The sequence below is a fragment of the Peromyscus leucopus genome, chromosome 22 (genome assembly GCF_004664715.2).
Source record: "Peromyscus leucopus breed LL Stock chromosome 22, UCI_PerLeu_2.1, whole genome shotgun sequence".
Classification (NCBI taxonomy): domain Eukaryota; kingdom Metazoa; phylum Chordata; class Mammalia; order Rodentia; family Cricetidae; genus Peromyscus; species Peromyscus leucopus.
In genome coordinates this window covers 37648792-37674469 of record NC_051081.1, presented here as the reverse complement: position 1 = coordinate 37674469, position 25678 = coordinate 37648792, and the positions used below count along the sequence as shown (strand labels likewise).

The 25678-nt window shown below is 47.2% G+C and overlaps 3 protein-coding genes across 11 annotated transcripts in view; 2 read left to right on the top strand and 1 right to left on the bottom strand.

The window, feature by feature from the left end:
* LOC114697223 (protein FAM228B) overlaps window positions 1–7313 on the top strand; it is a 35377-nt gene extending 28064 nt beyond the window's left edge. For 2 of the 4 annotated variants that reach the window (XM_037198123.1, XM_037198121.1), the window contains 4 exons: window positions 796–883; window positions 971–1127; window positions 3831–3938; window positions 4189–5354. In XM_037198123.1, coding sequence (XP_037054018.1) covers window positions 796–883; window positions 971–1127; window positions 3831–3938; window positions 4189–4411 — 576 coding nt within the window. In that variant the 3' untranslated portion in view covers window positions 4412–5354. Of the gene's footprint in view, window positions 1–795; window positions 884–970; window positions 1128–3830; window positions 3939–4188; window positions 5355–7149 lie in introns of those variants that run through there. The other 2 variants (XM_028875431.2, XM_037198122.1) reach the window with 2 other exon arrangements.
* A 1402-nt stretch (window positions 7314–8715) lies between these two features.
* On the top strand, window positions 8716–24687 carry Fam228a (family with sequence similarity 228 member A). Of its 2 annotated transcripts, XM_037198120.1 has the most exons (8): window positions 9138–9221; window positions 9672–9763; window positions 11002–11070; window positions 12594–12782; window positions 14180–14267; window positions 14377–14536; window positions 19077–19212; window positions 22674–24687. In XM_037198120.1, exons 2-8 carry the CDS (start codon window positions 9743–9745, stop codon window positions 22836–22838), a joined length of 828 nt encoding a protein of 275 aa, XP_037054015.1. In that variant the 5' UTR covers window positions 9138–9221; window positions 9672–9742; the 3' UTR covers window positions 22839–24687. The 2 variants fall into 2 exon arrangements, with proteins under 2 accessions (XP_028728778.1, XP_037054015.1); XM_028872945.2 differs by lacking the exon at window positions 9672–9763 and having other exon boundaries at window positions 8716–9221.
* Itsn2 (intersectin 2) overlaps window positions 24538–25678 on the bottom strand; it is a 123340-nt gene continuing 122199 nt past the window's right edge. For all 5 annotated transcript variants that reach the window (XM_028875400.2, XM_028875381.2, XM_028875391.2 and 2 more), the window contains one exon: window positions 24538–25441. In XM_028875400.2, the coding sequence (XP_028731233.1) occupies window positions 25284–25441 (158 nt within the window). In that variant the 3' untranslated portion in view covers window positions 24538–25283. The remainder of the gene's footprint in view (window positions 25442–25678) is intronic.

Here is a 25678-nt window from a genome sequence, read left to right as displayed (position 1 = left end):
TGCATTTTGAATATGTGTAGTTAGTTTTATATAATTGTGTAGTTAGTTTTATATAATTGTTATGCTGCTGTTTGTGGGTATTAAGATGAAGATGGACATATGGATATATATTTCCATTTACTAAAGGAAAATGAGGTTTTTAAATTTAGGGATATATGATGACAGGAGAGGTTTTGAAGACTGAACCCAAACTTTGAAATGAGTAACCTTGCCTTGGACTGGGTAGATAGTTTAGCTAGTAAAATGCCTACTTGCACAAGTACAGAACCTCAGCTTGGGTCCCTAACACCCTGTGAAAGGCAAACGTCACAGCATAAATCTGTGTCCTCAGTGCTGGGGACACAGAGACAGATGGGCCCCTGGAGCTCATCGGCCGGTCTAGTCAGAACAGTAAGCCTCAGGTTCAGTGAGAGGCTCTGTCACCAAAAATAAGGTGGAGAGAGAGAGGGAGAGGGAGACAGCTGACATCAACCCTGAGCTCCACATGCACATCCACATGCGTTTGCACATACATACACACACACACACACACACACACACACACACACACACACACACGAGCTCATGCATGACCCCCCCCCCACACACAGAGCTAACCTTTCCCCTGGCTTTATGACCTCCTAAGAAAAGTGTCAGAATGCCCCATCTCTGTGATGTGCTACATATAACGGATCTCTGTTAGTAGGTCCTGTATTCTTCACTCTCCTGCATAAGAACACACATGGATGCTTAGGATGGACTGGATGCTAATCCTCAGACTGCAGCCCAGTCCTCAGAAGAGTGCTTCTCTTGTAGGTTGTCATGCCGCCATTCCGTGACCCTCTGAAAAAAGCCCAGTATGACAAGGACAATGACAAGAAGACTCTCCTCCAGTGTGAGACCGGTACTTGATTCGTACGTGATCCCCTAGCCCGAGAGCAATGGCAGGTGCATCGAAGCATGCTGATGTAGGTTATTAATTGTCTTGCAGGCAAAATCTATACAATGAAAGAATTTAAAGAGATCGAGAAGGCCCAGCTGCATTCCAGGTTCCCGAGTATTTCTAATTCAAGGCAATGTATGACTCCAAACGAATGGCTTAAAGTGCCCATGAGATACATAGAAAGTGAATTTTGTAAAAGGAGCAGGTAATAATTGATGTAATGGAAGTTGTGAGCTTCTTGGACTTCGAAATTTCTTTCTTGAGACAGTGATCTACTTCAGTGATGATTTTAAAATAAAGTCTGCTGTAATTCATTGTTCCTCTGTACGTGATATTTTTCTTGAGTACTATCAAGATTCTCCAATTTTGGTTTTCATCAGGTAGACTGTGAAGTATCTAAGCTTTTTTTTTCCTCTTAGAGTTGTATGACATTTTCATTTTTATCATTATACATATTTCATTAATTTAGGGGAAAACCTAGACCATCATTCCTTCAAATATTTCTCGTGTACCATTTGTCTGCTTTTAATTTTTGAGATTCTGTGTATGTGACCATGGATAACATCCACAGTTCTATAAGTCTTTGAGAGTGGTTGACTTTACTTTCTGTGTTTTGGTTAGATAATTTCTATTGAGCCGTCTGTAAGTCCCCGGAGCTCCTTTGTGTGTTATCTGCCGATGAGCTCACCAAACACACCAACTGTGACAGTATGATTTTTAGCATTTCCATTGATTTTTCATAGTTTCACCTTTTCTGAAATTTTTCATCTCTTAGTGCATATTGTCCAGTTTTCAATCAGTTTTTCTTTCTTTTTTTTAAGTTTAAGATTTATTTATTTATTATGTATACAACATGTATGCCTGCAGGCCAGAAGAGGGCACCAGATCTCATTACAGATGGTTGAGAGCCACCATGTGGTTGCTGGGAATTGAACTCAGGACCTGTGGAAGAGCAGTCAGTGCTCTTAACCTCTGAGCCATCTCTCCAGCCCCCAGTTTGTTTGTTTTTTTTTTTTCAAAAGCCACATTAATCATAATTACTTTAAATTTCCAATCTGATAGATCCAACATTAGGGTCATTTCTGAATTTGATTCAGTCTGGTTCTGTTGAGATTACTTTATATCTTTTTTTTTTTTTTTTTTTTTTTTTTTTTTTTTTTTTTTGGTTTTTTCGAGACAGGGTTTCTCTGCGTAGTTTTGCGCCTTTCCTGGAGCTCACTTGGTAGCCCAGGCTGGCCTCGAACTCACAGCGATCCGCCTGGCTCTGCCTCCCGAGTGCTGGGATTAAAGGCGTGCGCCACCACCGCCCGGCCGATTACTTTATATCTTGACTAGACATTTTATTTTGCCTATTTCTGCATGCCTTATAATTTAAAAACATTTGTTTATTCTTATGTGTAAGGTGTTTTGCCTACATGTCTCTTTATACATAATGTGTGCCTAGTGCCTGCAGAGGTCACAAGAGGGTATTGAATACCCTGAGACTAGAGTTAAATGTGAGCCACCATGTGGGTTCTAGGCATTGAACCCAGCAGGTCCTCTGGAAGAACAATCACTATTCTTTTTTTTTTTTTTTTTTTGAGGCAGGTTCCCACTGTGCCCTGGGCTGGCTTAGAACTCCACATGTACATCAGGTTAGCCTCAAACTAACCTCTAGAGATCTTCCTGCCTCTTCTTCCTAAATGCTAGATTTAAAGGCATGTATCAACACAATTGACCTTAATTTTATATTTTTTGGTTGAACATCAGACACTTGAGATGGAAAAATAGTATAAATGCAGTATTTTTCTGCAGAAACTGACATGCCTCTTCTGCCACCCATTATTGGGAGAATTGGTTTAAGAAGTTGATCTAAGTTTGGGTATTATAGTTGTTTCCTTTAGCACTCTACAGACCTTAAAAAAACAAAGTGTGCCATGTGTGTGCCGCTCACAGAAGCCAGAAGAGGATGTCAGATCCCTTGGAGCTGGAGTTTCAGGCAATTGTGAGCTGCCCACATGGGTGCTAGGAATTGAACCCAGGTTCTCAGGAAGAGCAGCTGGTGCTCTTAACAGCTGAGCCATCTCTCCAGATCTAAAGAGCTATTGTTGTTGTTGTTTTAAAAGGTGTTTTTATTTTGAATTTATGCATACATGTGTGAGCCCGTGTGTGGGTATGTGAACATGAGTGCAGGTGTCCGCAGTCTGGAAGAGAGTGTTGGGCGTCCTGGTGCTGGAGTTACAGGGGATTGTGAGCTGGGTGGTTGGGAACCAAACCCAGGTCATTTGGACAAGCAGATTTTGCAGTTTAGCCATGTCTCCAGTGCTGAGTTTTTTTGTTTTAAAATAGGAATCCATGTTGTGTGAGGGCATCAGGATGATGGCAGAGGATAAAATAAAGAGAGTGATGTGATAAAAAGAAAAGATTTATATAGTTTCACGACTTGAGGGCCAGAGAGGAAGTCAGGAAATTCGAAGTTGGAGCCTGAGTGCCGAATGCAGGGCTTGATGAACGTTGGACAAGCTGTCTAACAGTGAGCCTGGGCGCCAGCCTGGTGTTCCCAGAGCGGTCACCGCCTGTGTTCATCTCCTGGGGCGGCCAGACTGTGGCCGTCTCCTGCTCTGCCTCCCAAGGGCTGGGGACACAGGCCTACTCTGCCACATCTGGCTTTATGACCTCTTTTTACGTGATACCTTACATCAGTGTGAGCTCCCATGGAATAGAGGGAGGGTTTTAACTTTGCCTGCCTAATCTTGGTTCTCATGATGGTTGCAGAAACTCTTAAACAACTAGTCTCATTGAGAAGGCACAGCAGTGTCAAGTAATAGTATAATGGACCATATTGATAACGGTCAGTTTCTAATAATAAAAATGCTTAAATGCAAGTGTGCACTGTTTTGCAACATCCTGACCCATGTTCTCTTATTAGGGTCAAAATGAAGGTGAATTTTAATGCTAGCACTTTCGATTTGACTCCCCTGAAGAGGGTGCCTAATTTTCTGGAGTGCCGGGAGGAGGAAAAGACCGTCAGTTACAAGTAAGCCTTGTCTCAAAAAACACTAGGTGGAGACAGATAATGTTAGCGATAGAGCTGGCCGTTGTGGACTTCTCAGTGTTCTGGCAGTGCAGCTTAGTGATGCGGTGTTTTGTTCATTGGATAGGGCCTGATAATGAGGAGTAATTGGGGATGTTGAAACTGGCCCTCATAAACTTCGACTTTAAATGAAAAGATTAAGTTCTTCTCCTGAGTTAAATGTTAAAAGGATCGCTCCTGGTTCTTCCTACAGAAACAAAGGGCTCTCCCCTCTGGACAGTGAAGCTCCGTGTCTCCAGGAGGGAAAGGACCCAAGTTCCCAAGGGATCAGTTCTGAAGGTCATCATTCTTCTGCAGACCTCTGCCAGGAGGTGGAAAGGGATGAGGTCCAGGACGAGGTGAGAATTAACCAGAACGACGCGGTGAGAGCCGGGACAGTCAGCCCCATTTGGGACCCCCAGGGCAGCCCTTGCTGACACCCAGGGCTAAGCAGGTGGGAACTTCTTGATATGGTGGGCTCTTTAGAAGCCAGGAGGCAGCTGAGCACACCTCCCGTGGGGAAGAGACAAAGACAGGTGTCGTTCAGAGGGAGAGTGTCCTTGCCGCTCGGTGGAGCAGCCGCACAGTGGACATGCCCAGTGGCTCCTATTTCCTTGGCTCCTGACTTGACTCCTGATTGGGTAATCTCTCTACCACCTCTACCCACTCTCTCCCATTTCCCTGTAGTCAAGCCGGGCCCCCTGAATTGTTTCTCTTAATTCAATCAAGAATTAGTTTTCAAAAGGGCCAGTACTAAAAGCAGTAATCTCTAAGGAGGAAAGTGTAGCTCCCAAAGTTAAAATGTCCAGAGATACAGGTCTTCATAGAGACCTCCCAAGGGAACTACAGTAGTGTGGTATCATTTGACAGGCCTAGCCTGGCACCAGTCCAACGAGACATCTAGGTCTAGAGGGTCCTTTTACAGTTGAGTTTCCCGTCCCATTGCTGTGTCCCATACTATGGAGCTGTCTCTTCTCCGAGCGGCTGGACCCCAAAAGGATTTTTTATCCACTCGTGAATGTTTCCCAACCTGTGAGCACAATTTGCCCTCCTTGTCTGCCATTGCTGAGTGGCGTTTCCATGTGGTCGCTTACTCTGCTCCCTCCATTTAACAAAGGCCCGTTCTGAGTCAGGCAGTGGGAAGGGCTGGAGCCATGAAGGGGAGCCGCGGTGTCTCTGCTCTTGTGGAGCTTACACTTTGATGGTAAAGACAGAAAATAGTCAAAACAAATGTCCAACAGGTGAGTTAATGAAGTGAGGAGAAGAAGATAGATGAGGACACCATTTTAAATGGAGAAACCAGGAGAGTCTTCTCGGAAGAGGTGACATGCACTGTAGGCTGGGCATGGTGGCTCACACCTTCAATCACAGCACTTGGGAAGCAGAGGCAGGCGGATCTCTGTGAGTTCAAGGCCAGTCTGGGCTACAGAGCGAGATCCGGGACAGTCACCAAAACTACACAGAGAAACCCTGTCTCGAAAAACCAAAACCAAAACCAAATAAACCAACAAACAAGAAAAAAAAAAAAAAAAAAGAGGGAGAGAACAGTTTTAGGGGAAGTGTCCAGGAAGAAAGATCGACACCGGAGCTCCGGGAGGGACTGAGTTGACAAGAGGGGACTGGAGAAGAGAAGCCACTCACACAGAACCATTCAAAAGTCTTGACTAGGGAGACACACCTAGGTAACTTTGGATTGGTGTTGTCTAGTTTCTTAGGGACAGGGTTTCGTGGCTTCATGTAGCCTAGGCTGGCTTTGAGATCTTTCTATAGCTAAGGCTGGCCTTGGATTCTTCATCCGTTTGCCTCCACCTTTCACCTGCTAGGATTACAGGTGTGCGCCACTACACCTGACAAAATCACATTATAAAAGAAGAACATGACTGCTTTGTAGGCAATCATACACAACCCATAACAGTCTAGCTGCTAGGCCAGGGCACTGGGTCAGGAGCATAATGACCTGAGGTCTAGTGAGGGCTGTGTGGTCATGGGACCTGAGGAGTGAGCAAGTTCAGAGCATATTAGTGTTTGATATGAGAAATGAGGGAAACCAAGAAACCAAAGTCAACCGTGTTCTTGAGGTTTTGGTCCAGAGGGGCTGGATAGATAGATGATGGTCCTACTCACAACTACAGAAGTTTGAGTGGAATTTGGAGAGATTAAGGAAGAAGTGAAAAAAAAAAAAGCTAATGCTTTCTGGGGCTAAGTTAAAGATACCTTTTTCCATTACAATGCACATTTATAGGGTGTGATTATTAAGTAAGTTAGCTTTTCCTCTAGCTGTTCATTTAAACATGTTCTGGGACTAGGAATGTAACCTGGTGTTCTGGGGCTAGGGATGTAAGCTGGTATTCTGGGACTAGGAATGTAACCTGGTGTTCTGGGGCTAGGAATCTGGTGTTCTGGGACTAGGGATGTAGCCCAATGGATAGTACTTACCTAGCATTGCAAAATTCAGTCTCTGGCAGTTTCTTTCTCAAAAAAGGAAACAGATGAATAAGTAAGGAAGCAGTAAGCACATCTGTTCAAGGTAGTTTTCCACACCCTAGGTGTCCTCAGATGCTAAGTACTTCTGATTACACAGGCTCTCACTTCTGCCGTTAACATGACTAAGTGATATAATGACTTTGTTGCTGTTGCTAGCCTGGAATTTACTGTATAGACCAGGTTGGCCTCAGATTCATAGATCTCTAACAGTTTCTGCCTCTGGAGTACTAGGATTAAAGGAAGATCACACACACACACACACACACACATTGATCCTTTTGTAAATCCTGTAAGACTCACCTTTAAACATTTAGGACATAATATTTACTCCCTAAAAGATACCAAGACTAAAACCAAATGTATTTTTAATAATATTCAGCTCTGTTTAACAACATTTATCTTTTAACTCAACCTCCCAGGTGACCTGTGAAGTAGGCAGGTGGATGTAGTCTGGTGGTCAGAGGAGATGCTAGGTTGGACATGCATATCTGAGTCACCTGATATGTGATTTGAAGTTATGGGAAAATCAGAGATGAGTGTCAAAGGGCTGATGTCTAGATTCTGTGAGAGGCCTTAACTCTGGCCAGAGTGGCTTCAGGGGCTCAGCTCCCATCGCCAAGGAACTTCCTGGTCCTGTAAGCCCTCTATTCCTATGGCATACTCAACTTTTTTCTTCTGTCACTTTCAAAAGGTTACGACAACCACACATCCTGATTCCTGATCTGTGCAAGGACCCACAAGAAAAAAAAGGCTGCTTTAGACGAAGTTACCTGCTGGCTGGAATCCTTCTGAAATAAGGAAGACATTTAGGAATCATTTTGTTCTTCTCTGAAATAAACTTCTTTTAATTTAGAATTCAGTGTCTGTGATGATTAAGAAATAACAACACAAAACAAACAAAAATGGAAAAAATGGATGTGGTGATGCGCGCGCCTTTAATCCCAGAACTCAGGAGGCAGAGGCAGGTGGATCTCTGTGAGTTCAAGAGATCAAGGCCAGCCTGGTCTACAGAGTGAGTTCCAGGACAACCAGGGCTACCCAGAGAGATCCTGTCTTGAAAAACAAAAAACAAAATAGAAAAAGAAATGACAATACATTTCCCCAAAAGTGTATTTTCCTCTGAAGTTAAAAAGTATCTCAGGAAGGGGCCGATAAAAAGCCATCTTACCAGCCGGGCGGTGGTGGCACACACCTTTAATCCCAGCACTCGGGAGGCAGAGCCAGGCGGATCTCTGTGAGTTCGAGGCCAGCCTGGGCTACCAAGTGAGTTCCAGGAAAGGCGCAAAGCTACACAGAGAAACCCTGTCTCGAAAAACAAAAACAAAAACAAAAACAAAAACAAAAAAAGCCATCTTACCAAAAGCCTGTCTCAGTTCATTTGATTTGTGACTAAGTTACACTTTCTGCCTAGACACCATTGAAATTGAGCTTTAAGACAGTAATTGGACTATCCCATTCCATATTTATTATCTGCCTTATTCCAAGGGTATAGGTGTCTAGGATCTTAGTATCTTACTTCTAATTCACACATCGTTCCAGGTGAAAACTCAGTTAAAAATTGTAAAGCATATTGTGGGAAATTTCAGAAAAGTATATACAAATAGAAATGATTATGTAAGAGACCCGTTCATCCAATTTCAACAGTGAAAACTTCAGGTCTGTCTTCATCTATGCCATACCTCCTTTTCAACCAAACACAGCTGCGGAAGCGGTTCTTAGACGTTTCCAAAAGTTGCCCTTCCAGATGGTAGAGAGAGGACTCCTTTTCTTTCGCTGCCCTTGGATGGGATCACAAGTCCTCAGAAAAAGCCTCAACCAGGTTGTGGTGCATGCCTGTAATCCTTCCCTCCAGAGGCTGATGCAGGAGGATCCCACATTCCAGGCCAGACCGGGGACACAGAGAGTTTTCCGAGGCAATAGGAAAGGGTTCAGATACTGTTATAGTGCATATTTTCGCAGTATTTAATATTTGTCGGGTGTTTACAACTTGCTATCATGACTCACATTAAATACTACATTTGTATTTATGAATTTTTTCCCCCCGTATAAAACTACTAGCATTATAAACTTCAACCAGGGACCCTGGCATCCCCGCACACCCAGAGACGCCTCCAAAAGGCACGGGGAGAGGCTAGATTTAAAGACAGTGGTCTCTAGTTTTCTATGGCTGTGAACAAGCCATTCTTCTCCAGGGACGTTGGTGTCGCAGGCCGGCCAGACCGCGTGGCCTTGCTCCGCGCATGCGCTTCCCCTGGGGTCGAGACACCACCCGCTGGACCTGACTCAGGCTGCAAAGCTGCCCACCCCTGGGGCAGCCTGGGCGGCCTGCGGGCCTGAGGGGACCAGCGACCAGCACAGGAACTTCGGTCTGAGGCCTCTCTTCTCCACTCAAGGTGCCCTCAGCCCAGGAGCACTGGTCCAAGAGGAAGGCTGCAGCCTGAGGCGGCCGCCCTCCCCGCCGAGGACCATCACCCTCAGCCTGGGCTATGCAGCCAGTGCTGACGCCTGTTTCTAGGTCCCCAGGACAGCGCGGGGAGGGGCATGGTTCTCTAGGACACAAGAAAGAGCCCTGGCATCTAAACCGAGTTCCAGGTCCCCAGGGCCCTGCTTTTTCCACATCGATACACTAAGTAGGAACTCAGTTTTCCTTGCTAGGGGATTCTGTGATTTATGGCGGCTGTAAAAACTTCCAACTCTGATGGACATTTCAGTGTGGAGAGACTCAAGGAATGGCCAGAGCCGGAGTCTGTGTCTTTAATGGAGGTAACAGCATGGCTTCCTTTTTCCCCTTCCTTTTCCTCCCTCCCTCTTTCCTTTCTTCTTCCTCCTTCCTTCTTCCTCCCTCCTTCCTTCTTCCTCCCTCCTTTCCTCTTTTCTTCCTTCTTCCTTCCTTTTCTCCTTCTTCCTCCTTCCTTCCTTCCTCCCTTCTTTCCTCCTTCCTTCCTTCCTCCCTCCTCCCTTCTTTCCTCCCTTGCTTCCTTTTTTATAAGAAGCAAGATAATTTGGGGCCGAGTGATAGTTCCTATTGTGGATTCACTGTCGAGATTGGCTGGTACCACCTGAGGGAGCATACTTAATGATGTACAGAGTACTTAAAAGTTTTATTTTTAAGATGTTATCTTTCAATGACACATAAAATCCCTTGAGTTTATAACCAATTACATCTCAATCATGCATATATTTCCAGTATCAAAACAGTTCTTCTTGGCTTAGATCAGGTATGCAGGAGGATTCTGTGAGTGGGAGTGCCTGGGTTGAAATTTGGCCAAAAGCCATGGTGAAGAATGGCACCAGCTGACTGCCAGGTAGGTAACCGGGTAGGTAATGGGCCAGGCCAGAGCTTGCCCTTCCTTCCATGTCTGGGAATGATTTGTTCATACAGCTGCACTTTTATTGGATTCTGTGGTTTGCATCATTATAAAGAAAGCTGTTTATAATGAATTTATCTCGCACCTTTGTCATAGCGGCAATAAGAGTTGTGAATTGTGAGTTTACTATTTTTTTTTGTTGTTGTTTTTTGAGACAGGGTTTCTCTGTGTAGCTTTGTGCCTTTCCTGGATCTCAGGACCAGGCTGGCCTCGAACTCACAGAGATCCGCCTGCCTCTGCCTCCCGAGTGCTGGCATTAAAGGCGTGCGCCACCACCGCCCGGTGGCAAGTTTACTGTTTTTGTGTTTGTGAACAGAAGATTTCAGAGGAGCTGCTATGAATCATTAACATTTCTATATTTTCTGAAAAAAATTGTTTTTTGGGATGGGGTCTCATGTAATCCAGGCTGGCCCTAAGGCACCACCTCACCTACTTCCTGCCACATTGGGGGCTTGAACCGAGGACTTAGAGGGCTTCGTGTCTGCCAGGCAAGCCCTCCTCCAACTGAACCCCATCCCCGACCCTTGAGGTTTTGATGTATGAAGAGACCTAGCAAAAGGCAAAAATCTTCAAGGGGCTCCTAAAATACAGTTATAGGAATGTCTAAAAAGAGAGTTTGTTTGATATAAAAATGATTAGTAAGCTTCTTGGAACTTTATTTTCTATTTTATTTTTAACTATGTGCCAGATGTGGTGTGTGTACTTTAGTGCAGGTGCCCAGAGAGGCTAGAGGCCTTGGATCCTGTGGAGGTAGAGAGGCAGACAGCTGTGAACCGAGCTGCTAGACGTAGGTGCTGCCAAATCACACCTGGTCCTCCACAAGAGCAGAATGTGCTCGTAACTGCTGAACCACCTCTCCAGCCTCAGCTTCCCGAAACTCTAACAAGAATACGATTTCATGATGTAATGTCAGGGATGGGTTTCAGAACAGTCGAGGTGGATGATGGAAGACTGAGGAGGGGTTTATCTGAAATGAGATTGCGTTGCTACTTGCTAAAACTAGGTTATGGGTTCGTGGAGAATAGCATTTCAAAGTTCCCGTCGTAAAGAGTTAAACCGTGTTGTGAGGTACAGGCTGTTAGATCTGCACTAGCGATGCGGGAATATTACCCCGGGACTTGGCGGTCCGATCGTCCCTTCAGAATGTTTGACCCGCCATTCGATTTCGTTTTCAGATGTTAGCTAGAGAAGACATCGATGAGGCTGTGTATGCAATATTATTCAGAGAAAACTACATTGTGAAGGTAAGTGGCTGCATGCTGCGTTCTGGAGGAGCGAGGGCTGATGTCATGCTCTGCTGCCGCGAAGGTGGGAAGGCTTACGAGAGAGCAAGGATGTGTGTCGGCGCACACTCAGGGGCCTCTGTCCATGGTGACGTCCCTCCATCACTTGGAGGCGGTGCTCAGCAGAGCACAGTGGCCGGCACTAGCCAGGGCTGCTCGTCTCTGGGCGTTTAGGGAGCAAAATGAGGACGAGTGGAAGGGTTTGTTATTTTCAGTATTTTCTTCAAAGGCGTGCTCTGGACGACCGAACTTCCTTCCGCCAGCCCTGCCTTCTGGAGTTTCCACCACTCTGTGGCCCCATCAGTGGGAGACACTAACCCTTGAGTCGGAGGGGACAGCTTACATTCAGGCTGTGATAGTCTGCCAGAGAGACTCATTTGCAGGCAGAAGGAGGTGCCTCTGACGTACACCTTTAAGCTGCGTAGCCTGAGATGGCTGCTCCTTACAGGATCACTAAAAGTTCCCACAGCTTGTACAGATCTGCCTTTAAGAGTCTGAGTTTTTTTTTTTTTTTTTTTTTTAAAACTGCTCCGCCTCTTTGACTTATACTAAATGGAAATTCTTTTCTAACAAAACTTGCCTCTTTTTCCTATTTTTCCATACTGTATTGGGCTATATAAAAATCACCAGAAATTGCCGGGCGGTGGTGGCGCATGCCTTTAATCCCAGCACTCGGGAGGCAGAGCCCAGGCGGATCTCTGTGAGTTCGAGGCCAGCCTGGGCTACCAAGTGAGTTCCAGGACAGGCTCAAAGCTACACAGAGAAACCCTGTCTCGAAAAACAAAAACAAAAACAAAAACAAAAAAATCACCAGAAATTAATTAGTATATAAAGGTAATGACCAATTAAGTTACTAATAATCACTATGGGGTTAACACGCTTTAAAGGAGTTAATTTCCATCTGAAAGCTAGTAGTATAAGAATACTTTGACATTTTTATTGTGATTTGAATTTACAAAGTAAATAGACATTCATTCTTTCTCTCTCAAAGTAGTTTATTGAGTATACGGTAAGAGATCACCGGGCTAGGCAGTAACTAAATGCCTTGCCCATATTCTCACGTAAGCATCCAAAGCAGCCCTGGGGTTAGCCTCCTTTCATAGCTCAGAGAGCAGCGTCAAAGCAAGCTTAGTGTCTTTGCTCTTCCAATGTGGGCAGAGACTGTGGTGGAGAAGCCTAGAGACAGAACGCGTGGATTTGAAAACGAAATAAGACTTTGGCGGGTTAGGAAAGGCTTAATTGGCTTCATGAGTTGGGTCACAGTTTAATCCAAAGGGGCGGCGTGATTTGGAATTTTTCTTGTTTTCTTCCCGCCCCGTGTTCTCACGGTCTCGCTCTGAAGTTTATTCTTCGCCCGTTATTTGGTGTGAGGAGTGGGCAAGCATGCAAGTGGGAAGACTTAGGAATGGGTGTGTTCTCCTCACTAATAGAACGATAATGAGTGGAAAATGTTGTGATTTGTCTTGTTTCTATTACTTTGTCAGAGACTGGATACTTATTTCCAGCATGAGGCTGATTTCAAGGAAAGAAGAAGAGAGATGTTACATAAACGATGGGTTGAAAATGTAGCAAAGCCTCTTCAACAGCGAGTTATAGAGAAAGTCATTTCATATAGAAGACCTGGAAAAAGTGAAGTGAAATTTGAATACTGTGCAAAGCACACAGATAAACCGGTACTGAGTTTGATCATTTCTTTTACTCAGCTCTGATGTCATTGTTTTTCTCCAGTTGTTTTCTTCTGCTGTCCTGATGTGTCCGGGTCATCCCATCATGCTCATGTCCGCCTGCTGCATGCAGCTCACAGCTCCGGGTGTTGGGTGTGGTGTGCATCCAGGTAGAAGGAGGGAGGGGAGGTGCCGGGGACTCTTTGCACCCCCCTCCTTTGATCAGGAAGTGGAGTCGCCAGCATCCCCTAGGCGATCTTTCAGCTCTCTTTACCGGGACTGCCTCCAATGGCAAGTCCTAGTTCTGAGCAGGGCTGGGAAGGAGAATGTGAGACATTCTGGTCTCTTCGGTAGGCAGTGGGAGAGGGAGAAGGGGACTGTTGTGGCGGTGGAGCCTGGAGCCATTAAGCTTAGGGACAGGCGGTTCTCTTTGTTGTGTCTTTACAATCAACCTTTCAGTGTCTTATTTTGAGGATGTTTTTCACTTGGAGGTCAGGAGCCTCTTCGGGAATTTATGTCCTCATTATTTACAGCAGCACCAGATTTAAGCCTCCTGGAGTTACATTGCCCCTATGGGATCTTTGCTGTTTGGTTTGCTGGGTCTCTCCACCCCAAGTACTTACTAGAGATACAGAAGAGTTAGGTAGAACATTAGAAACACTGGGTACCATCAAGTGTATTTATGAAGAGAACTTCAGAAAGTGTGCATTAAATATGAATTCCTAAATGTCTCAAGAGCAGGAACTTAAGAAGATGTAATCGAAATGTGTTGAAATCCAAGAGTGTGATCTTACAGGATTGTAGAGGTAGAGAACAGCCAAAGAGGCCCTCTTCCCAAGGCTTCTGGTTAGAGAGGAATTTCCTCTTTGATGGCCTCAGTCCCTCCCACACCCCGACACAGGCTTATGATCCTTACTTAACCCGATCCTCTCACCATTTTAAGAGCAGTAGGAGTGTCCCAAGGGGGGACTTTTCCTCCCAGGACTGGTTAGGAATAGTGTCTGTGCTCCTCCAGGCATGAGCTGGTGTCTCTCATAACCACGTTGTCACTTGGGTGGTTTGTCCGTTCTAGACTCAGAAACCCATGAGGACGGACGTGGCCTTGGTGTAGCATGGAATGGCTGAGCAAATATGACTGACTGAGGGAATGAATGGTTTAATGAAGCTTCAAGCAGAAGCTGTCCTTTCCATGTGGCCAGGCTTCCCTCCTTCCCGCCATCAGCATTTACAGTCAGTGAAACATCCCCGTGGGAGGCAGGTTCTCCCTTGGCACGTGGGCTGACCGTACTCGTAGGTCTTGATCTTGGCTTTGGTGGAGTAAGGCCTCACTGCGGTACTTAGGGCCAGATTTGAACAGCTCACTGTAATCTGCAGTGGGGGCCTCAAAGACTCATTTTCTCCTGCAGACCAAAGCCTCTCCACCGTGTGAGTGTCTGTTTCGAAAACAGCAAGAGCTCCGAGAAATAAAGGGAACCCGCTACCAACAGAGCACAGGTGACCAGAGGCTGCAGGGTAGACACAGCCCAGTGTCCCCTCTCCCGACCCCCAGGAGCGCAGGAGTTGTTTTTAAAGAGCTGGATTTTGCTCTTGTGTCTTCCTGTAGGGAAACAGAATGACATACAGACAGAACACACTAAAGAAACCAGGAAGGCGCCCCACTTTGGCAGATCACCCCAGTTCATGCATGCTTCCCATGGCATCGTTCCCAAAGAGAAGCCGAGAGCCCCTCCCCGGTCTGCTTGGAACAAGCCCAGCACATACAGGTACAGAATGACCAGATTAAGTCAGCTAGCATGGCTCTAGGGAATCTTCCAGAAAAGAGAAAAAAAAAAAAAAGGGGGAGCAAATAGGAGGGAAGGGTGTGGGCATGGTGTGGTTATTGAACTTCGGTGATATATATATATATATATATATATATATATATATATATATATATATATATATTATTTTGAGACAACGTTTCTCTGTGTAACAGTCCTAGCTGTCCTGGATCTCACTCTGTAGACCAGGCTGGCCTCGAACTCACAGAGATCCGCCTGCCTTTGCCTCCCAAGAGTCAGTATATATATATGTATATTTTGGTTTTTCGAGACAGGGTTTCTCTGTGTAGCTTTGCGCCTTTCCTGGAACTTGCTTTGGAGACCAGGCTGGCCTCGAACTCACAGAGATCCACCTGCCTCTGCCTCCCGAGTGCTGGGATTAAAGGCGTGCGCCACCACCGCCCCGGCTATTTTTAAGTGTTTATACCAAAGTAGTTTTTGAAAGCTAGTGTGATCTTTCATGTTAACAGAACAAAGTAGGAACAAAGTCATAATCATTTCAATAAATGTAGTATTAAAATGAAAGATCTAGTCACACTCCCCCAAATTAGCTCATAGTATATATAGAGAGAAATTAGCTTACTTAATTTGCAGTAGAGTTCTAGAAAACACTAGAAGCTTTTCCTTTGAGTTTATGAATCAGACAAAGAAACTCACTCAGATTTGTGCCAAAGACCTCAATTAATGAGAAGGGAGAGAAATAAAAGGTAAAAGAAATGGAAAACAAGAAATAAGCCCTTTATTTTTAACAGATAATATGATGCTCTACATAGAAAAACTCAAAGGCTATAAATGATTTTTGTTTTGTTTGTTTTTTTTGAGGCAGGGTTTCTCTGTGCAGCCCTGACTACCCTGAAATATAAATAAATATTAAAAATTAAAAACTGTAGTGAGAGGCTCAGGAGCCCCCACCCCTAGCTAAGAGGATATTGACTGTTGATAGCTTTTAGGAGAAGGGGAATACTTTTTTCTTGACGGTGTGACCCCGGGGTAGGTTGACCTTTCTCCAGTGGACAGCCCCACCCTCATGAATATATGGACAGCACACATTAGACTTGGCTATTTAAAAACAAAGAGGACAGCTGGGTGGTGGTGGCGCACGCCTTTAATCCCAGCACTCAGGAGGCAGAGGCAGGCAGATCTCTGTGAGTTCGAGGCCAGCCTGGTCTACAGAGTGAGATCCAGGACAGGCTCCAAAGCTATACAGAGAAACCCTGTCTCGAAACAAAACAAAACAAAAAAAAGAGGACATGAAGTTGGGAGGGGATGAGGGATGAGAGATGGGGAATGAGATTGTGAGGAGTTAGGGGAGGAATGAGGGATGACTGTGACGGAAGTATACTGTATACATGTATGAAGCTCTCAAAGAATTAATTAAAATATTGAAAAGTAATAAAATTTAGAAAGATTGTCAAATTCAAAGTCAATATACAAATCATTTGTATTTGTCTATATCTAGCCAGAAAATGAAATTATGTGTAATAGTAACAAAATAAGAATACCTCTAGCCATCCACAGGACCACAGGACCTTCCTTATACATGATTTCTCATACATGCTACTTATTGGTATTTGGGACCAGAAAATTCTTTGTATTGAGGAACTTTGTTATAGGTTTTTTCAGCAATACCCCTGCCCTCTATCCATATGGCCTCACTTCCCTGTTGATGAGAATTATTTCCAAATACTACTCTGAGGGCAAAATCAGTCCTAATTGAGAACTACTTTAAGAGGAATAAAATAACCAAATTAGCCGGGTGGTGGTGGCACATGCCTTTAATCCCAGCACTCGGGAGGCGGAGACAGGTGAATCTTTGTGAGTTGGAGGCCAGCCTGGGCTATGGAGTGAGTTCAGGACAGTCAGGACTTCACAGAGAAACAAACAAGTACCAGATTAGTGGGAAGGTATACCATGTTCATGGATCAGAACACTCAAAACTGTAAACATGAAAAGTTCTCAAACATATTCAGTTCAATCTGAATAAAATTACAGATATTTGAAGTGTGTGTGCGTGTGCGTGTGCGTGTGTGTGTGTGTTCATGTCTATATAGAAATTGAGCTAATTCTAAATTTTATAGGAAAACTACTCTATTAGGTATCAAATTGATTTAAAAATTGTACCAAATCAATAGATCAAAATAGAGACTCAAGAAATTAAATACATATGGATATTTCATTTGTACCAAAATAAGGCTATAGTGCAGAACACGGGGTATAGTACAGCATTTTCAATAAATGGTACTGGAAATTGAGTTTCATTATGGGGGCACTAAATTGGACTCCACGATCTATACAAAAAGTAGTTCCAGTTAGATTCTAACTTAAATTTGAGAAACAAAACCTTAAAGCCCTATGTATCCCAAGATATCAACCAAGCCTCCAAATGGTGGGAGTCCAGAGGATCAGCCTCTACCCTGATAATGGTCCTTGGCACTTAAAATGGTCACAGAGTTTGAAGATTAAGAACTCTATCCTGGGGGCTGGAGAGATGGCTCAGTGGTTTTAAGATCATTGGCTGCGCTTCCAAAAGACCCGAGTTCAAATCCCAGCACATACATGTAGGCAAAACACCCACACACATAAAAATGAAGAAATCACCAAAATGTGTGTGTGTGTGTGTGTGTGAGTGAGTGAGTGAGAGAGAGAGAGAGACAGAGAGAGAGAGAGAGAGAGAGAGAGAGGGAGAGAGAGAACTATTTCTGTAGCTCTCCCATGACTTTTCAGTCATGAATGTTCCAGGTAGGTTTCCTGGTTCTTTCCTTCCTGGTTGTTATAATAGACGAACTCTGTGCAAATCTTTTTTTTTTTTTTTTTTTTTTTTTTTTGGGTTTTTCGAGACAGGGTTTCTCTGTGTAGCTTTGCACCTTTCCTGGAACTCGCTCTGTAGACCAGGCTGGCCTCGAACTCACAGAGATCCACCTGCCTCTGCCTCCCGAGTGCTGGGATCAAAGGCATGCGCCACTGCTGCCCCAGAGAGTTTCTTTCACTTTTAAGACCTTTTTATTTAAACACTAACAATTACACAACTTCCCAGTAAAAGGCCTTGCCTTGCTTGCCCCTCTTCACCCTCCCTTTCGGCTCCTCAGCCTGTGCTGCCACAGCCCCCCAGCCTCCCCTTAGTCTGCCACAGCCCCCCAGCCTCCCCTTAGTCTGCCACAGCCCCCCAGCCTCCCCTTAGTCTGCCACAGCCCCCCAGCCTCCCCTTAGTCTGGCCTTTCCCAGCCTTTTCCTGACACCTTGAGCGATCTCTTCCCAGTGGAAAGCTCTCCAGTGATTTCCCATAACCCTCTCGGTGGAGTCTGGTTCTTTACAGCCTGGAGAGACGCGGCCTGGGCCCTGCCACCAGCCTGGCTAGAAGACTAGAAAAACCCCTGTTCCTTCAGCAGAGAAATACCGCACTAGCCACAAAAATGTCTGGGTTAACCCGACTGTTTACAACTCCCCGATCTGCAAGCTGTGGTTTTGCTCCCCTGTTGCCTGGTATCCTAACCCAGGCCAGTTAGGACACCCCAAAAAGCCGGCCTCCGGTGCTGGGCCAGATGATGAGTTAGCAGCTGGATCCGGGATGGAGGGAGAGAAGGCCTGTTTGCTGTGTACGAATAGGCAGCCATAGTGGCAGCTGTCTGCGGGGACATACATGTCCAGAGGGGGCCCCCCGTCTAATGAAGGGAGGAACTGAAGAGCAATGTGCTAGATTAGCCAGGGGCAGTGGATTGCAAAGAGCAAAATCCTTCTCAAGTGAGGAAGGGGAGAAGTCTGGAGACATTGCCAAGTCCCCTTATATCACGTCATCGGCGGGAAAGCCAGGCTGCTTGAGGGACCCCAACGCCGGTCCTCTCCCCCGAGACGTCGTGCTTCTCCTTGAGGAGAGACGTCTCTGCTCCTGGAGAGGCTGCCTCATGTCTGTCTTCTCTGCTGTGTGCGTCTCCCTGGCTCCCTGGCCTCCTGGTCCTCCTGTCCCAGTCCCAGGTCGGAGGATTGAGAGACTCCCTCAGCCACAGCTGCAGGAAGGTCCCGGGACTCACCGGATAGCTGTGGTAGCCCGCTTCCCCGGAGGCACTGGGCTTAGGAGAGGTTTGTTTAGCTCCTGGTTTTGCGGGACGAAGTTTGCTATCGAGTAGTAGCCTCGGGTGCTTTGGGCCTCTGAGAGGGGAGCGATACCACACGGCAGGCGTTTCTGTGGAGTTAGGACGGCTCAGGAAGCAGGGAGAGACCAGGGTCCCAGAGTCCCCTTCACCTCCAGACCTCTACCTTCACCCTTGAAAGGTCCATGGCACTCCCCAAAACCACCACCCTTGGGGCCCAAGCCTTCCCGTGTGGACCTTTAGGGGACGTCATCCCAACCCGAGCAGATGGACAGGCACCAGTGATGTCTTCTCCTCACGAAATGAATATCGGGTTCATTCAATGACTTTTGAATGGTAGAATTGTTTGTGCTGAGTTGAGATTCAACCCCCCCCCCGCGCCCCTCTTTTCTTCTCAGTTTTGAAAAGCCTGTCTGTAAATCAAAGTCATATCTGCCTCAGGAAGAGACCCCCGACCTAAGCCAGCTTGCCTTTGAAAGGCAGTTCCGTTCCTCTAAGCTCAGGCCGGAGAACAAAGAGATTGAGAAGTGTCTGGTAAGCTGCGGTCTGGGGGTGGGGCTGGGTGGATACCCACGACACCGACACCGTACAGCCAGCCCCGGTGCTGGTAAAGCCCTTCGCCGCAGCAGGGAGATGGTTGGGGGTCTGGTGTTCAGTTCCTCTGCCCTGATGGGGGCTGAGCAGGGAAGGGACTCGGAGACACAGTGTCTGTGGGTCCCTGAATACAAGTGCAGACCTGTCTTTACAAGGTGAGGGCCCAGAAGACTGGCCAGAGCCGGTTCACCACCAACTTTGCCCCCCCTCTTTCCTGAGCCTTCCACCTTCTGACAGTTTTCTACCATCTCCTAGTACTGAAACCAGATCAAACATGCTGTTCTTTGGTGGGGCACACTTGCAATCCCAGCACTTGGGAGGTGTGGTGGGAGGGTAGAAAATTCTAGACCAGGGAGGGGCTGGAGAGATGGATCAGCTGTTAGGAGCACTGGCTGCTCTTCCCGAGGACCCAGGTTCAATTCCCAGCACCCACACAGGGACTAACAACCTTCCAGTTCCAGGGGATCCGATGCCCTCTTCCGGCCTCGGTGGGTACTGCATGTGTGTGGCGCACAGACATACATGCAGGCAAAACACTTTTAAACATTAAAAAGAATTTGAGGCCAGCCTGGTCACACAGAAAGACCCTGTCTCAAAATACTACCACCCTCAGCAACAAAAAAAAATGTTCTTAATTCAGTTACAATAGGAAATTTAAAAATGAAATATAAGAAAAAGAGACGGCAGACACAGTGAGCTTTTACATATTTTAAAGGGAATTCTCCCAGCACAGAATTTTGCATACAGGGCGAAGGATTGCAGGGCTCCTGACCCCTCTGTCCCCTCCCCATTTGAGGCTTAGTCACAGAGCTCAGAGCCCCCGGGACTGTGGCACATAGCACATGGGCGCTCCCTTACCTCCACCACATGCCGAGAGCCCAAGGGGTCTCTCCAGCTTGAAAACTCAGAAGTTGTTGTATTAACTTTCTTCATTCCTGAGAATTTCACACACGTATACAGTGAAACATCATATCTACCCCGTTTCTCCCAGCTTCCCCCAAACGACTCTCAACACAGCCCCTTCCCAAATTCATGTCCTGTCATCAAGGTCCCCTCTTCCTCCTTCTTCTTGATAACCCACTAAGTACAACTAGTGCTGCCCACGTGTGGACGGTTGGGAACCTCCCACTGGTGACACATGAAACGGAGAAAAAGAGCCTCCCTCAGCACTTCTAAACTGCCAATAGCTCCTCAGTGGGTCTGGGGACCCCCCCCTCCCCATCTATGCCAGAATTCTGGCTGGATTGACTAAGTACCACAGCTGCTGTGAGCCCATGAGGGCATCAGCCGTGCCAAGTTCACAGCACTCCCCCAGTTCAGTCAGACACACAGACACACAGACACAGACACACAGACACAGACACACAGACACAGACACACAGACACAGACACACACACACAGACACACACACACAGATACACACAGACACACACACACACACACACAGACACACACACACAGACACACACACACACAGACACACAGACACACAGACACAGACACACAGACACACAGACACAGATACACACAGACACAGACACACAGACACAGACACACACAGACACACACACACAGACACAGACACACAGACACAGACACACAGACACACTATATATATATATACTCACTATGTAGTTCTGGCTTTCCTGGAACTCACTCTGTAGACCAGGCTGGCCTCGAAGTCACGGAGATCTGCCTGGATCTGCCTCCTGAGGCTGCACCATTATGTCCAACTCATATATTCTTTCTCCCCACTCTTCCTCAGTGTCCCCTGAGCCTTGGTGGCAGTTTCAGGGGTATTGAGAATGATGGCCCTTTTAGGGCTGGGCACTCAAATCTCCTAGTCCCAGCACTCAATTGGATGACCCAGTGCCTACTCAGCTGTGATGTTCTCAGTCTCTTTAGGAGCAAATTCTCCCTCCAGGCGGAGCTAACCTTTTGATATTAAGACAGGACATGGTCACCTACAGAGCTCACACTCAACCACTGTGCTATTGAGTGACCTATAAAGAGCAGATGTTGACGTTAGTTTATAATTATTTTTGTGCTGGGCCAACATTAGTTTATAATCTTTGCGCTGGGCCTGGTTCCCTGTGGTCCTCAAGCCACAGGTGGGATGGACATGTCTGCTGGGATGGAAGCTTGCTTCCACACATCCTCCTGTCTGTCTGTCCCTTCTCTCTTCACTCGCCCCTCTCTACTTTGCTGTACAGAAGCTTTTTAGTTTGATAAAGTCACTTGTTTTAGGTCTGAATGTGGATTCTACAGTAGAGGTGGGGGAGGTCCTCTGCTGTTACCATAAGATTGAAAAACTGGGAAGAGTGTTTTCAAGGCAATAGTTTATTTCTGTCCAAGTGGGTGGGTCAGTGGGTGGGTTAGCAGGTCAGCAGACTGTCCCCCTTCAGGACCTTGGGGTCTTTGTTATCTTTTAGCACCTGGCTTCCAAGGAACTCATTCCTGCTAACATTTTACATTAATTATTTTTATTATTAAGAAATTTTCTATCCACTTTACATACCAATCACAGATCTCTCCCCTCTTCCCACCCCCCCAGCCTTCCTCCCAAACCCACCCCCCATCCCCACATTTTCCACTAACTTTTTTTTGGGGGGGGGCTTTTCAAGACAGAGTCTCTCTGTGTAGCCCTGGCTGTCCTGGAACTCACTCTGTACACCAAGCTGGCCTTGAACTCACAGAGATCCGCCTGCCTCTGCCTCCCGAGTGCTGGGATTAAAGGTGTGCGCCACCACTGCTCAGCTGAAAAAAATAGATTTTTTTTTCTCAGATTGGAGGTGCATCTCAATGCTTGCACAAAGTCTTGGGCTTAATCCTCATCATTGAAAAGTACATACAGGTTGACAGACACCACTAACACACTGGTACTTGGAGGACACGAACCTCGTTGACAGAATCAGAAGTGACTGGGGTCCGAGTCTCCACACGGTTCACGTCTTACCCGCTTGGTGTGCTTCTGCAGTTCATGTTGTGGAAGCGCTTGAGTGATGTGAGACATGCTCGCCGAGCGAAGTCCAAACGGACCAGGTCTCAAGAAACACAGAACAGAAACTCCAGTGTCCCCGCCGTCCTGACCTGCTAACCTTGTCTATGTGGGACCGGACTAAAGGCGGCAGCGTCCCGTTTTCGGGGCTAGGGCCCAGTCACATGGCTATCCCCAACTGCAGGGTGCAAATGTGCCGAGGAAAGCAGTCCCCTGGAGGGGCTGACGGTGGAGGGGAGTGCTCTGGGGACAGCCAATCCCCGCAGCCGCCATCGCCATCGGAGAAGGGAGGCAAACAACGGACTGGCTGGGGGCCTGTCGGAAAGGCTAGAGGGCTCGGCTGTGGGTCAGGCCTGTGTGTGTGTGTGGGGTCCTTAGACAGCCCTTTTCTCCTGTGAACAGGTTTCAGGGACCCAACCCCCGAGACCCCGCTCCTGGGCGGCCGCAGACAGCCGCCACCGGCAGGTGCCCCCGGCCATGGGAAGAAGAGTGATGACCGCGGAGCTCCTGGGCAAGCATCTGGCCTCCCTGCAGGGGGCAGCCAGGTCAGGCCTGCAGTGGTCCTAGAGCTGCCGGCCCTCCCACTGCACACACACACACACACACACACTGCACCCAGAACGCAGCTTTTCTCTAGGAAGGAAGCGGGTGCACGAACTATCTGAGTAACAGCAGTCAGTGTTTCAAGCTCCGGCTGTGAACTAGGAAGTGTGTGTGTGTGTGTGTGTGTGTGTGTGTGTGTGTGTGTGTGTGTGTGTGTGCTGTTTCCGTTGTTTCCCTGAGATACTAGCCGCCGCAAGACAGCTTTGTCATCTCCGAGTACTTGGTGCTCCCTGGGCTCTGAGCCCAGCCCAGGGCTTCATTCAAGTTCGGTCCTGCTCACACGCCAGGGTGCTCCTTCCTCACACATACTCAGGCAGGGCAGTAGCGGGGTCCAGTGAGGATCCAGGATCCGGGATATGCCCTGCCACTGCATGCCACCTCCAGGGGGCGCTGGAGGGGGCTTGATGGGGCCTCCTCACCAAGGGGAGATGTCTAGCTGTTTGAGGGCTACCGGCATCCTGGTGGATGGGGGGGCGTCTCCTCTCACCCTCCAGAAACTTGGGCTCACATTTCAGTGGGGGGAGACAACTTCACTTCCTCGGGGGCAGTTCTGGGTCACTAGGTAGAAAAGACAACTGGAGTTACTGCTGGCTGTACCCTCTCTAGTCACCGAAGTCACACGCCTCAGATCCCGAGGGCTCCTGTGTCCCAGATCTGACCACGGCGTCCCGACTGGAGAGAGACAGGGACATGATGGTGGCCACGCTTCAGTGAGCATTGAGGTCCCCACCGCCCCCGGTAAAGAGTATGGTTGTTGTGCAGCTTTAATCTTGCTGGATTGCCACGGAGTGTCACGCTCCACACACGGGCTGTTACTGGCAACTCTCCCCGACTTCACCGCCACCTTGCTTCAGCACCAGCGAGACATGCTCCCCAAGCCCAGGGGAGCTGGCAGCCGGCTTGCTCAGCAGGCTGGGCCTGGTCCTTCAAGGCTTCCCGTAGATAGGCAGGATGCTGGTCGCTTCAGATTTATGTACCAAGTGACAGTACTTCTCTGTTTTAACCAGGGGGGGTGTGGGGGCAGTATCTGGAGGTAGTAAGGGGCAATAAGGGGCAAGTCTTTAAAATTTCACTACACCGTGTTTTCCAAGTGATTCTTTGTCAACAAAAATGGGGAGAAGGGAAAGAGCCCTGAGCCCCTCCTGGTTACTCCAGCTGCTTGGAAGAAGATCTGTCACCTTAGCTGTTCAAGCGAATCTTTCAAAGGGTGAGCCTCCACTCCGTTATCTTCACTGGAGGATTTTGTGTTCAAAATCATAGTTAACTATTTGAAAATTTTCATATTTCAGTGTTCCAAAGCCAAATAAGCAGTGTGGCTATGGCTGTGACAGGACAGGGGACAGGAAGTGTCGGGGCTCCTGGAGCTGCAGGGCAGCAGATCTGCAGATAGTCCTGACCTCTGCCCTTCACCCTTCCTTGTAGGTCCCCCCCTTCCCCCCATCGGTTCAAGCATAGTTCCCACGCAGTTCACCCACCCACAGTAGTCACCAGTGAAGTCAAGCCCCAGAACCCTGACAGACGCTCACAAGGCCCCAGGCAAGCTGGCAGCAGAGTTGAGCAGGTCTCTGGGCCCTGCCCCATCCCATCCTTCAGGCATCATCATAAGCAGCTTCTGAAGGAAACCGTTAAAAGCCTTTCACACAGACTCAAGCTTTGAGAGGAGTTACATTCATAAACTTATACTTTTATTCTCTTTCTGTACATGTTGGCAATGATAAAGCTTAAAGATGCATGTTCTATGAAATATGCAAAACAAGGAATTTACATAAATAATTTATACTTCAGAAAATTAAAGTTGAAAAATATTCCCACATTATTAGAGTTCACAGTATATCTAAAGTACATCAAGCTTCCCTCCTTATATTTCAAACTCTATTGTCTGAGCAGAGAAGGATAAAATATCATCAGAATAAAACGATCAAGTTTCTGGTTACTCAGTGCACAAGTGGATGATGCTGTTTCAGTATCAGGCTGCACAAGCCCCTGGCTGCAGCATTTCACCTCAGCCCTTCACCTCCTGAGTGCTGTGACCCAGCAGAGGTCACGTGGGGGGACCTGCTCCACATCACCGACTCCACAGTGGACACATTCGCCCAGTGGTAACATCTGGTGGTCTGATGCCTCATTTCCACATAATACTTTTATAGCCCTGAAAATGGAAACCCTGGCATCTAACACGGCTGAGCATGTTCACACTAGTACAAGGCACTGTGCTGTGGCGTTTGTTTATAGGAAGGATCATGTTTGCATAGATTGCTAGCAGTTTAGTGTGCGGTAACATACTGGCCCCGCGTGGGGCTTTGTGATGGACGCAGCCATGCCATGCTCCTCGGCCCCAGGAGAACGTAATCTTTCATTCTTTAGACCCAGCCTCGCGGGCAGCTTCTCTGGTGGGGCTTCCCCGGGCCCTCAGAGGAGAGTTTTTTGTTCAAAGAGTTGCAGGTCGAAGCGGACCCAGACTTCCCCGGTGGGGACTTCGTGCAGCAGCAGCCGGCGAGTCGTAGGGCCTTTGCTTTCCTGTTCTGTTCGAATCTTTGCCACGGGGACTTCAGTGCGACCCAGGAAGTCTGGGGAGTAAGCACCATGTGAGGATCAAATTCTATCTTTGTTCCTTCTAAGAGTTAAAAACTCGCCAAGCGGGGAGTCTACTGACGAGACAATGTCCCACCACCCAGTGCTCACTAATGCTTCCCTTGTGCATGCACAAGTGTCTGTGTTCAGAGGCCATGCCCTCCACAAACACCCACCTCCTGCCAAAGCTGCCATGGCCCGTGTCATTTCCTGTGGTGGTCATGGGGTACGAG